The sequence below is a fragment of the Cygnus olor genome, chromosome 3 (genome assembly GCF_009769625.2).
Source record: "Cygnus olor isolate bCygOlo1 chromosome 3, bCygOlo1.pri.v2, whole genome shotgun sequence".
Taxonomy (NCBI): domain Eukaryota; kingdom Metazoa; phylum Chordata; class Aves; order Anseriformes; family Anatidae; genus Cygnus; species Cygnus olor.
Genome location: NC_049171.1, coordinates 116,605,835 through 116,617,853, shown reverse-complemented (window position 1 = coordinate 116,617,853; position 12,019 = coordinate 116,605,835). Strand labels below are relative to the sequence as shown.

The window sequence follows — 12,019 nt, the reverse complement described above, 5'->3', positions numbered from 1 at the left end:
TAATACAATTAAAAGAAACATACACCCCTAAGTTCTCTACAATACATAGAGACTACTGATTCACTACTAACAAGGTCAACAGTTGAGCATGAGACTTCAAAAGATAAAGGGAATGTATGCGTGCATAAATGCAAGAAGCACACGCATGCTTCATTGGATCTGACATATTTTGGCAAAGAAACAAAGGTTTTCCAATGGCAAAAGGCAAGTAACAAAAATTGGGTAGTATAGTACTGCTTACTGAAGTCATACAGGAGCACTACATGCTCAAAACTGAAAGCCTCAGACCAATGCTGCCTCCTGCCATTCCAATTTGTGTATGTACTACTATTCACTGATGATCCTTTTTCTCCCCATGTAATTCAGATCTACCTGAGCTATCAATCTGACACATACACGCTGCTGGTGCAGCTCCACGGACTTACAGAACAAGAACACCAGCTAGTGCACTTACCCAATGTTTCTCTCATATTTTTATACAAGTTTATGGAATCTGTATCCTTCATGAATTCTCGTACTACTTCCCCCTGATCATTTTCCACAACTAGCACTTCTTCAGGTTTAGCCATACGGCTAACCATTAGCAATCGAACCTGCATGTTAGAAAACAGTTTAAATTGAATTGCACTGTAGCATGAAAATAAAGGCTATAACCAGCACTTCATGAGGTCAGCTCACATACCAGCAACTTGGAAGGAAATATTCTAATGCTAACTAAAAAGCCATTAAGAATAGTTCGTGTAGAGAGGGAAATCAGCAGGCACAAGAGGTTTTTTTTGTTTTGGTTTGGTTTTTTTTTAGGAGTACCATACCTTCTAGAACTTCAAAAGGTGTACGTAGCATTAGGCACCTTTTAAATACAAACATTTTTTCCTCCAACTCCAACACTCAAGACTTTAATAATTTTCACTTTAGCTCTTATGCAACTGAATCATAAAAAAATCTGTTTTTTAATACTAAGACAAATTTACTTAGTTGAGAAATCTCAGCTGCACCAAGATCCATGCTGGAAACCAGTAATTACAGAAACTGTCAGTAGGATCTAGTAAACCTACTACACAAACTCTATATAGCAGGTCTATTACAAGTTTAAAAAGGAAGTTCTTGTAGTGCTTTCATGGAAGAAAACAGGGTTAGTCATTAAATAAATTCTTTTTCTCCTTTTCTTTTATTAATTAGTCTTACGTTTATACACAGTATCTAAAGAAAATTAACACTGTATTAATACTCCAGTCATCTACTGGTATCATCCTAAAGTAATTTTGGCAATTGCACCATGTTAAATAACTGGAGTTGAATCAACTAACAACAAGTTTTCTGAAGTCATTCCTTACATAAAGTGAAGTTTCTAAATTTAGGAACAGTATCTAAACCTTTACAGTATCTTTACTTAAGCAAAGATTACCTTGGATAATACAGGCAAATAAAGCTGTCTCCTTGGAGGAACATCGAAGTGTTGACTTCCCGAAAGCAATGGAGAAGCAGATGTTGAAAACGGACTTTCTCTGTAGAGCTCAGCAGCTAAATGATTCCAATATTCAAGACAAATCTTGAAAATTTCAGTTTCTTCAACTTCTGATACCAATAACATATAATGAAGAGCCTAGAAGAGCATGTTTCAAACATCTAATTATTATTTCTGAACATAGAATCATATTAAAACCATGTTGCTCCAAATTCAATTATCCAAACGCTGAATTAGTGTAAAATTTTAGAACAAGGTGCATTTACACATAAGTGACACTACTTACGAGTCCAAGTAACAACCAGGAGAACTCAAAAAAAGTGCCATGTCAATTGCTGTTATTTGGAAAGCATACATCAATTCTTAAACCTAAAATAGCCTAGATGTCTAAAAAATGCAATAGGCAAATCAGCCCATTTCTGTATTATCAAAATCATGCCCTCTGCGCTTCTGCAAGACCTTTTGTTTTAGGCCCTCAAAAACCCCTCAACTGCTAGTTTCAAGAACTGCTACTCTCAAGACTGTTACTGCTACTTTATTCTGGAGATCCTTATATTCTGAAGACAACCTTCAAAGCCACACTTTTGCATTTGCATTCTAGACATCTACCAGAACATTTTCTACTTCACTGACAAAACAGCCACCAGGCAGACTGAAAAGGATGCTGTTCTGAAAGAGATACCAGCTACATACGCCAACATTTTTAACCCAGCTTATTTTTAAATCCCTGGTGAAAAACACAAACCAATAGCCCACCAGTGAACAAAACAGAATGAAGCAATGAAACCTGAATACATTTTCAAAGCTCAGATACTACAGCAACTCAAGGCACTTTAGACAGTAATAGTAGATAAAGATGTTGAATCGGATTATGTCAAAAGAGGGACTCAAAACCACCTTACATTGGCCCTATACAGATCAATTTCTCTTGGCAATTTCACTTTGAATATCTAGCTTCCTTCACTAATCTACAAGGCTCCAATGAATCTGTGGAACAATTTCACAGGTGGTCAGCTACTTCCACAGTGCAAGAGTAAATAGGTTAGGATTACACAGACTACTTTAAAAAGTTTTTTCACTATGTTCTGTTACAGTGTGGGTTACAACAGTGAAATTTGCAACAATTTTAAGCCACCCTAAGAATTTTGGTGTAACATTTTAACATCCTACAGAAGACACAAACTCATTCAGAACTGAGTTTTGTAGATGTCTATTTCGAAGATGTTGAACATTTTAACGTGGTCACACTGAACAGGACAGGTGACAAGATATAAAAACTGCACTACAACTTACAAACACTACCACAGGACATGCAACAACTTCAGCTGTTTACACCATCTTCTTAATAGAGCCTCAACATAGGCCAAAACTTGAGCAGCGGTCCCTGACTGACAGTTATTTTGTGAAAGCTTACCAAGTTTGAGTTAAGCTATTATTCAGGAACCGAATTTATTTTTTTTTTCCCTTAATGGACTAAGAATTCTCTTTTAGTTTATTTCCTAAATGAACTTATGAATAAACTTTTTTTTTTTTGGTAGAGAACTATCTGGAGGAGAAATGTATTGAGAATACTATAGATGGACGACGGACTAGAATTCAGATGGATTAGAAGTAGTGCACCTGCAAAAGATGGACCCGCCCAATGACACCTGGTCTCTAGGATTAAACTGTGGTTTTGTTTTTCAACATCTGTGTCAGGGCAGTTCCTCACCCTATGCCTCCATACCTGCAGAAGGCTTGATTCTGGGACACTGGAAGTGGTGCTTCAAGGGGCTATGGAGCCAGTTTCATCCCCTTGGAGCTCAGCAGTGGGAGGGAGCTAGCAAAAAAGTCACCACAGAACAACTCATCCTCAGCAAATCTTTTATTCACAGTTAAAAAAAAAAAACAAAGAAAGGAAAGGCAGAAAAGCAGAAAGGAAGGACAACTGTAAGTCTTATTCTCAGCAATTGCTGTAAGATAGTTGATAATCACGGATCATAGGTCCTCTGCCAAGACCTGTAACGCTATAATAAAGTATGCTCAGTAAGTAGCAATTTGCTAGAGCTCTGGCACTGAAGGCAATGTATAACAGTCATGCTTATTGCACAGGAACTGAATATAATCCTCAAGGACAACATTCTAAGCATTTCAGTCAAACTTTGGAAAGTGGCAAATTAGGTAAGAAGCTACACCAAGACAGGAGAGCTGAACTACAGCATGTGCTGTGCCCTAGAAAACAAGTTTGGATGTTGAACGAAGAGAAAGCGTGTTACTTCACACACAAGTTGTCAAAAGTCGTAGCAACAACTATCTGTATATGTGTGCTAAACAAATATCGTCTGTAAAGACCCATGGAAAAAGAATAAACTGTATTTCTCAACTTATTTTAAAGACATATTTACACTTTCAAGGAGCAACAATTAAGAAGGAAAGAAAAACCTATGATTTTTAGGCTTTATTTCTAATATAGAATCACTGAAACTAAAACGCCATTGAAGCACACTGGGAAAAATTTTTGAAAGCTTTCCTGTATTAATGTGATTTACTAATTATAAAAAATGCTTTTTTTTCCTCCCAAAGGAATCGAGAGATTATACCATCACATCCTTTGAGAATGAGAACACACTACATTTATAAACTGGATAAACTACGCAACTTACCTCCATTAATGTTTCCCTCAGATTTAATCTTTTTTCTATAAGTTGACCATGCTCCTTGAGGAACGTGCAGAGAAACAAACTGAGATTCTGAATGAAGTTCTGTTCATCATCTTTCCCATTTGAGTATGCAAGTCGGATATTGGTATTTAAAGGAAGCATCTAATAAAGAGACAGACATGATCAATAATGTCCTGTAGGTAGAAATACTGTTTATTAACAACTATTTCACTGTTTTGGAAAAAAAGCCTTCGTAACATCCCCTTTTATAGGGCCCTCTTCCAAATGTCTTCCTGCTCCTTCACTTCATACTTGTCTCCAAGATGGACAGTAGCATGAAAACATGAACATATACAAAGACTTTTTTCCTACCCTTTTTAAGAGCAGAGACAAGGGTAGTGTTACCCTATTCAAAGACATTTTCAGCTGGCATTGGGCAATGCCATTCCAAAAAATGGTGTTACCTATACCTGGTAACATTTCATTGTCATAACATTAAAACAACATGAAAGACCTCCCCCATAATATTTACAAATTACTAAGTAAGATTTGGAAAAGATTCAAGATCTGGTGTGCCTCTTCAGAGGTAAAAAAATATTTTCAGTGTTCTGATTCTCTCAGGTCAAATAAATGCAAGTTTGCTTCAAATTCAGATGCAACAATTACACTAAAAAACTGCAAGTTGCAAAACATGCTAAATACCCAACATGGCATTCAACTTTTCTTTTAAGGAAAAAACTTAGGCCATGGGTATTTGCATTTAGAATCAAGAGCATCATCTTAAAAATAAATAAATAAGACAGTGTTCAAACACTTAACAAAATGTAATTTGGGTGTCTGCATAAAAAAAATCTGCCTTTAAGTCTAATTATAACTAAATAAAAAACCTATAGCTCCAGCTGAAGTCTTTAGTGGGGGGATCAGGAAAGATGCGACACGAAAAGCAACATGCCTTTCCTAAAGCACTTCAAAGATGGACTAACACTATAAATACAGGAAAAATACAGTTAAAAAATAGACAACCTAATTGTTCAGAAGCACTCAAAAAAGCTTTGGCATGAAAATATCTTCCATTAAGACGGACAAATGTGAAGAACCATCTTCTATTCCCCTATCCTCAAAAAGTAGAGCTCAGTACAAATTTCTGGCATCTGCTTGAGCTTAAATAATGTGTGCTGAGCGAACAGCAGCACCTCACCTGCCTAGCATCTATTATAAATACTATTTGCTAATAAACTGCTGGCTTCAGAAGCAACTAGTGGTAGCAGCTAGCCCACCAAATTGCTAATTCTCCAGATTCAGAAAGATAAATGCTCTTATATGTGACCCCAGCATGACAGAGTACCTTCTGTAAGAACTATTTTTGACCTTTGGACAATCTCCTTTTGCAAGGTACAACTGAAAACAAGATAATTTTAGCGCCCAGTGTCTGCTTATAGCTTGCTGTCATATTCCCGACAAAAATTACCTGCATCTTAGAAGACTTATCTGTGGGTAGCTAATGACATGGTGAAAATAATCATGGTTCCCCTCATTAACCAGTATTCCAGAACAGAAATAGGCCAAAAGAAACAAGGCATGCAACACTGGCAGCAGAATTAACTCCTGCACCTTTAAGACTTAAAACTTAGAATGCAGAGAACAGAATTTGTTGAAGAAGTTATAGGGAAACATGGTTCTGAACAGAACATTAAGAACTGGACAAAATCAAGGAAAAGAGGTCAAAGAAACATGTTCTACCACGTTTACCCAAATGCACATCAAGCACATTTTAGCTCATTTGTATCACAAACTCATCTTTATACTTCAATGTCAGAAAAACAGAAGTAAACCAATTTACTTGTGGCAACACACTTATAGTCCCTGGTTATCACTAACAAAGTAACAGTTCAATTTCTACTTTGAAGAATTAAGTACATCTGTTGCTGAGAGGCATGAGTTTCATAATATTAAATGTAGCTCTTAAAATGGCCTTACTTTCCTTCGAGTTTGGAAGTGACAATACAGCATTTCTTCATAAATTCCACATAATTTGTCACATGCAGTATTTAAGAACATTTTAATAGAAAGTGAAGTCAATACACAAAGCTGCCAGGTACCTTTGCTACTCAAGAAAAGCACCTGAAAGAGTACTGGATTACAAAACATTTGTATCCTCTAGCAAATCTTACAGCTACTTCATCACAGTAAAAAACTGTTTACATGGAACAGCACAAAATTTCACAGCTTTCTCTCCTCATAACAGTTCTCACCCTCCAGAAAGGGTAAGCTGTATAGTCAAAGCCACTCTGAAATTTAAAGATAAGTCCTTCATATAAGTTATCTTTACCAGATACACAGAAAACTATACTACTTAACATCATTGAAGAGGAAGTACAGTAATATCATAATATTGTAATCTTCAGAATAAAAGTACTGGAAGTCAAAGTTGTTCAAACATTCAGATTTGAAGTGAAGCCACACTCTCGAAGGGAGCATTTTTATGACAAAATGATTTAAGCTATAAAACATACCACTAATCCCCAAAATAATACGTTAGTATGAATTATTCTCAGAGCAAGCTAATTTGCCTTCAAATCAGTAGACATGTTTATAGGGAACTTGTTCAAAAATAACTGCATTTAACACTATTCAGAATGCTCTTCAGAAGACTCCATAATTTTAACACTATGAACATTCTCACAGAAATTAGAAAGACAGTATCTGTCCTATATGATGCTTAAAAAGATCAAAGGATGATTTAACACTTCCATGCAGGAGTTCAACCTAACCCCCCCCCCAAAAAAAAAAAAACACCCCACTTGTAACTGTCCACATCAGGTGCAAATACAACTAGGAAAGCTACAACCTCATGTACCTGAATCTGAACTGCTCAGAGAAGAATTACCAAGTTATATAATTAGAAGTATGGATTTATGTGACAAACTTCCATCACTTTCAAACACTAAAACAGCAGCTTGTAGAGGTTAAGACAGTTTAGGCCTCGCGTGCCATGTAGAACAAAGATTGCTGCATTTCTCTCAACTTTCCTCACCAGACAACCCAAGTGTCCAATGCAGCTCTTAAATTAACCAAAATAAATCAGTCCAGCAGAAATACAGCTGTAATCTAGAGTTGTAGAAAATACACTTAACATCTCCTGATCAAGCAAAAAATACTATTAAATGACACAATGAAGAGAAACATTTCTCCTATCAAGATCTCTATAATGAATATGAATTTATAAATTGAACTAGGTTCTACGGAAGTTGATTTTGTTAAAAGAAAACAGATTTACTAAAACCTTACCTGTTTTAACTGCATCATGGTCAAGGTAAAAAGTGTTACAAACTGTTCTTCATACTGGCTTACACTGACACCTGCAATCTCTGTGAGGCACTTCAAAGAGACGTTCCGAAACATGGGAACATTTAAGAACTATTGAGAAAAGAAAAAAGCATTTTACAAGAACGTTGCACGCTAAGTTTTATAACTTTCGAATTAAAGAACCATCAATAATTACATAAATACCTTGTATATTAGTGTGCTGATTAACTTGGTCTCAAATATATATCCCAGAGGAATCCAGTTCAGAAATCGTAGCAAAGTTTCCAATGTTGCATGAACTAAGGGAGCATTTTGGGAGTTCTCCTGTAAAAACACATTAAAGTCTGGTGTTACTCAGCACGATGGAGAGGGGATTGAATGGAGGAAAGGTTAAAAAATTAAAAATAATACTTACCATCACAAACTGACACAGTTGAAATATCTGAGAGAACTCATTGCACATACTATAAAAAACAAAAGTTAAAAATTAATCATTTCCACATTCCATAAACAATCTATTTTAATCAAAGTGTCTGTGGTTACAGAACAGGTTCTGAAGGCTTACATCCATGGAGGCATTCACAAGCCACCCGACTTTTTAAAAGTTTTGATGAGAACAACACTTTCTATTTTTGAAGTGGTACAAAATCTGTGCCTAGAAATTCTGTCTTGAAAACACTGAAATCTCTGTTAGAAGGGTATAACCATCAGCCAACAGAGGCTACTTGCAACAATGCAGAAATATACTTACGAAGTTTGGTACCACCCAACGATCTTGCTTTAAAAGAAAAATCAATATTCTACAAATCTCAGCAATAAAATTAGACAGATGTAGGTGTTTACTGAAAACCCCACAGCAAGAAAAACTATTTGGCAGCAGGCACAAAGTATACACTATTTACGAGGAACTAAATATATATACTTGCCTGTCTTTCAAATGCTTAGCTTTCACTTGAGTTATCTGGCCACTGGAAAAATCAAACACTTCTTCGCTCAATAGTTTAAGGATCACCATATTGTTCTGACAAAGGCTTTCACTAGTCCTGCTTGCTCCCACAATATCACTTATAAAAGTTGGCCAGTGCTTTGGCCATTCCTGCTTCAGAATCTGAAAAGGGAAACACCCATACATGAGGTACTTATGCAAAAGCAAATACTTTTTGACAAGATTTAAAACTTCATGAAGTCTAACTTACCTGAACAAGAATCATATTCAGTTTCCCAATGTACACTTTCTCTTTCTGTAGAACAGAAAAGAGAAGTTAGATTATGCAAATTATTTGGCTCCCTTTTGCTCCCCTGAAAATATTTCACTTACTTCTACACATGTTGGATCAGAAGAGGTCTTGATAATTAGGCCGACAACATACTTTTTTATACCTGCAGAAGAATTGAGAATTTATTTTCACCTATTCTGGATGCCATTAATGTAATAATAAATACTTCTGAATTGAAATTCTTCTCTCAACTTTAAAAAGAAGCACCTTTATGGAACAAATATGCATGCATAAGTGTGCATGGCTCTTGACTTGCGTGCTATATAGCAAAAACTCACCTTTGTATCAATTCTGCAAGAGAATTTCAGATGTACAAAATGGTTTACAGATTAAGCTATTTTGACATAAAAGAAAATCAGACTAAGGACTAGAGTAAATTCCTGAATTTGTAAGTGTAGTAATTTACACCACATCAACCTATCAGCTTCCTAAAGGCTGCAAGACATTGTAACGAACCCTGCATCGGTAGCGCTGCACAACACTGCATTAGGCTGAAGACAGAAAGATGGCATTCAGCAATGTCCAGTCACAACACGTGTTGCGATAAGTTCTTACAAGTGCTGTTGTAGAGCTCCCTCAGCAAACTGCATTTCTACCCCATTACCACTTTCAGGTAATACCTAACAACTCCAAAGTTGGCAAATATATTATTACAGCTTTAGCCCAATGCTTCCAATGGCAAAACAAAATACAATAAAATAATCCTTTTACCAGCATCTCCAACTAACACTTTATTAATAAAACAAACTCCAAGAATAAAAAGAGCTTTCTAAGCATGACTCCAGTTTCAACAACTTGGCTAGAATTACACGAAATCTCTGGGACATCACCTCTACAATATGTAATGATTCTGAGATGCTCCAGGGTACTTAGGTGATCCATTTTGACACCAGGAATTCACACACAACACACTACCAGTGGAACAGCATGCCTCAGCTTGGCAAAGTTTTGCCTGCACAGCTTTGCAAGAATAATACTTAGAATTGCATTCACCACTGTAGCCTGCTGCATTTGCATCTGGAATACCATGTTCTTTTTATCGCACAAGGTTATTATGGATTACAGAACCCTTTCTAAACTGGAGTTTGTTTTTGTCTTTTTTGCTTAAGATTATGTCAACTGGGAACAGCCTGCATTTGTATCATTTGTTTCATTGCATTACTTCTACAAAGTGTTTTAAAATAACCTGAGTTCTCAGCTCCACCACAAAAAAAAAAAAAGACCATAGCAACCTATACTGCCTACAGTTCCATTTTACCACCTAATCCTCAACTCCCTCCCCACCACTAACCTATCAAGCACTGAAGACACGGGAACAATGGCTTTCCAAGTGACTTTTCATCACAATATACACATCAAAACCCATTCTCTACAAAAGCATCCAACTTCGAGAAAAGGCTTGCACAGAGGATCTAGAGTCATGAACCACATGAGCATTACTAATGGTTCTACTTCATTATAGCTTTGACACAATGATCAAACTGAACGTATCAGGGATTAAACATTTCAAACCAGGCAAGAATTTTCTTGCCACAGGAAAAAGTTTTAGAGCATGTATATATTTTACTATTAAGCTTAACAGAGCCAAAATCTGGTTTTAATCATTTCTTCAGCAAGACAGTCAACTGACGCATACAGACAAAATGCATACTTAGAAGTGTGTTTTTTCTAAATAAAGTTGTCATTTAACCAAAATAAAGGCCTTATATTCAAGACATTTCTTTTTCCCCCAGCCACTACGCTAAATTATGAAACATTTTTAGGACTTACTTGGCCAAAATTAGTCTTTTTTGCATTTCTGGCCTGAGCAAAAGGAACAGCTCACTCAGTTTTTTTTTAATTGCATTCTCCTGAAATTTGGAAGTACTAGGTCTAGACTTTAAGCTATTAGATGCATAGTACACAGTAGCTGTCCCACAGGTCATTCCAACTACAAATTGAAGTTTTCATCATTATCAGCTGGGATCAACCCACGCTACTCTAGAAGCATGCTCATTAACAAAACGTATCACTGTCAACCACTGGATTAAGAGGTATTACCAAGCACTGGACTTGGTCTGACATCATGGCCCTGATCTAACAATCGAGGCCTTTTTAGAAAAAAAACATACCACAGTTTGATGAAGCATTACAGTAATTCATAAGTGAGATGTTAAAGCCCCCAAAATAGTATGGAAAGAGGCTTGCAGTGCCAGAAGCTAAACTATTTTAACTGTCTGCCAAACCACTGAGGGAAGACTATTGCTGCAACTCCTTTCATTCTAAAAACAGAACTAGAAAGCGAATGTTGTTCTTAAGAACACTGTTCTTACTCCAAAGCTGTCTATTTTCTATCTTGCTGTATTGATAGAATTACGCTGTTCAGTTGCAACTTGAATGCCATGCTACTGTTGATCTGGTTGTGAGATCATCTGCAAATGGAAACAGTTGCTCAGCTCCAAAACCTCTCCATTGAAAAAAAAAAAACGGTGACCGCAGCTCAGACAACCTGAACAGCTCACTAGTTTTCAAATGTCATGCTGCAAGCTTCTAAGGTCTTCCATCCAGGGAACAGTTGTATTCTTAATCCCTCAAACATAGCAGTCATCCAATTCTCTAATGCTTTTTTTGGCATAAGTTGCATTTTCTACATAATTACCCTTTTTCTGCAAAGAAAAAAGTACTATAGTTTCTGCTCTATATTTAATAGCTCAGGTTTTTATGATCATTCCATAGGAAAGATGAAATAATTCTGAGTAGAAGAAACAGGTATTTATCTTTATACCATGACAGAAAAAAACACATATGCTTGCTGATGCTTTTCAGTGGAACAAGTCCAAGAAACTGAGGGTAACAGTCCCTTATATTTGCTAAAACCAATGTGTTTTGAGGACCTAAGGAAAGTATTACTTTAAATAGGCAGGTGCTGGACATGTACAAGCCACACAAACCTAGAAAATCCGTTTCGATCACAGCAGCCCCTTAACAAGGCCTGAAGATGGCATGAACAATGGCCAAGTCCAGACCCCTCCCTTAACATTCTTCAAGGACCATTCGACATAACGACTACGCTCATCTCATGACAACCTGGACCAAGGGGAGGTCCCTGTTCTGCATTCCACCACCATCACTGGGAAGGCACCAGCAGACGGAGCTCCTGCTCATGGACTGGTTTGTAGGCTCAGCTAGTAGAAAACTATCAATGAAGTTTCAAAACAATGTTGAAACTGAGCTATCTTAGCACCAGCTTAGCTCCCCAAACCCCACTCACTGAAGGGCCAGAGAAGCACCAGTACTTGCTCAAAGTCGGGGTTCCTCCTCAGCTGTATCCCACAGCAGACAACTAGACAATC

General features: G+C 36.8%; 1 protein-coding gene across 4 annotated transcripts in view; it reads right to left on the bottom strand.

The window, feature by feature from the left end:
- Positions 1-12,019, bottom strand: part of XPO1 (exportin 1) — a 38,575-nt gene that overhangs the window by 10,229 nt on the left and 16,327 nt on the right. For all 4 annotated transcript variants that reach the window (XM_040550517.1, XM_040550516.1, XM_040550518.1 and 1 more), the window contains 9 exons: positions 8,729-8,790; positions 8,607-8,651; positions 8,337-8,518; positions 7,826-7,874; positions 7,615-7,734; positions 7,393-7,521; positions 4,108-4,266; positions 1,406-1,603; positions 455-593 (listed from right to left, as the gene is read on the bottom strand). In XM_040550517.1, the coding sequence (XP_040406451.1) occupies positions 455-593; positions 1,406-1,603; positions 4,108-4,266; positions 7,393-7,521; positions 7,615-7,734; positions 7,826-7,874; positions 8,337-8,518; positions 8,607-8,651; positions 8,729-8,790 (1,083 nt within the window). The remainder of the gene's footprint in view (positions 1-454; positions 594-1,405; positions 1,604-4,107; positions 4,267-7,392; positions 7,522-7,614; positions 7,735-7,825; positions 7,875-8,336; positions 8,519-8,606; positions 8,652-8,728; positions 8,791-12,019) is intronic.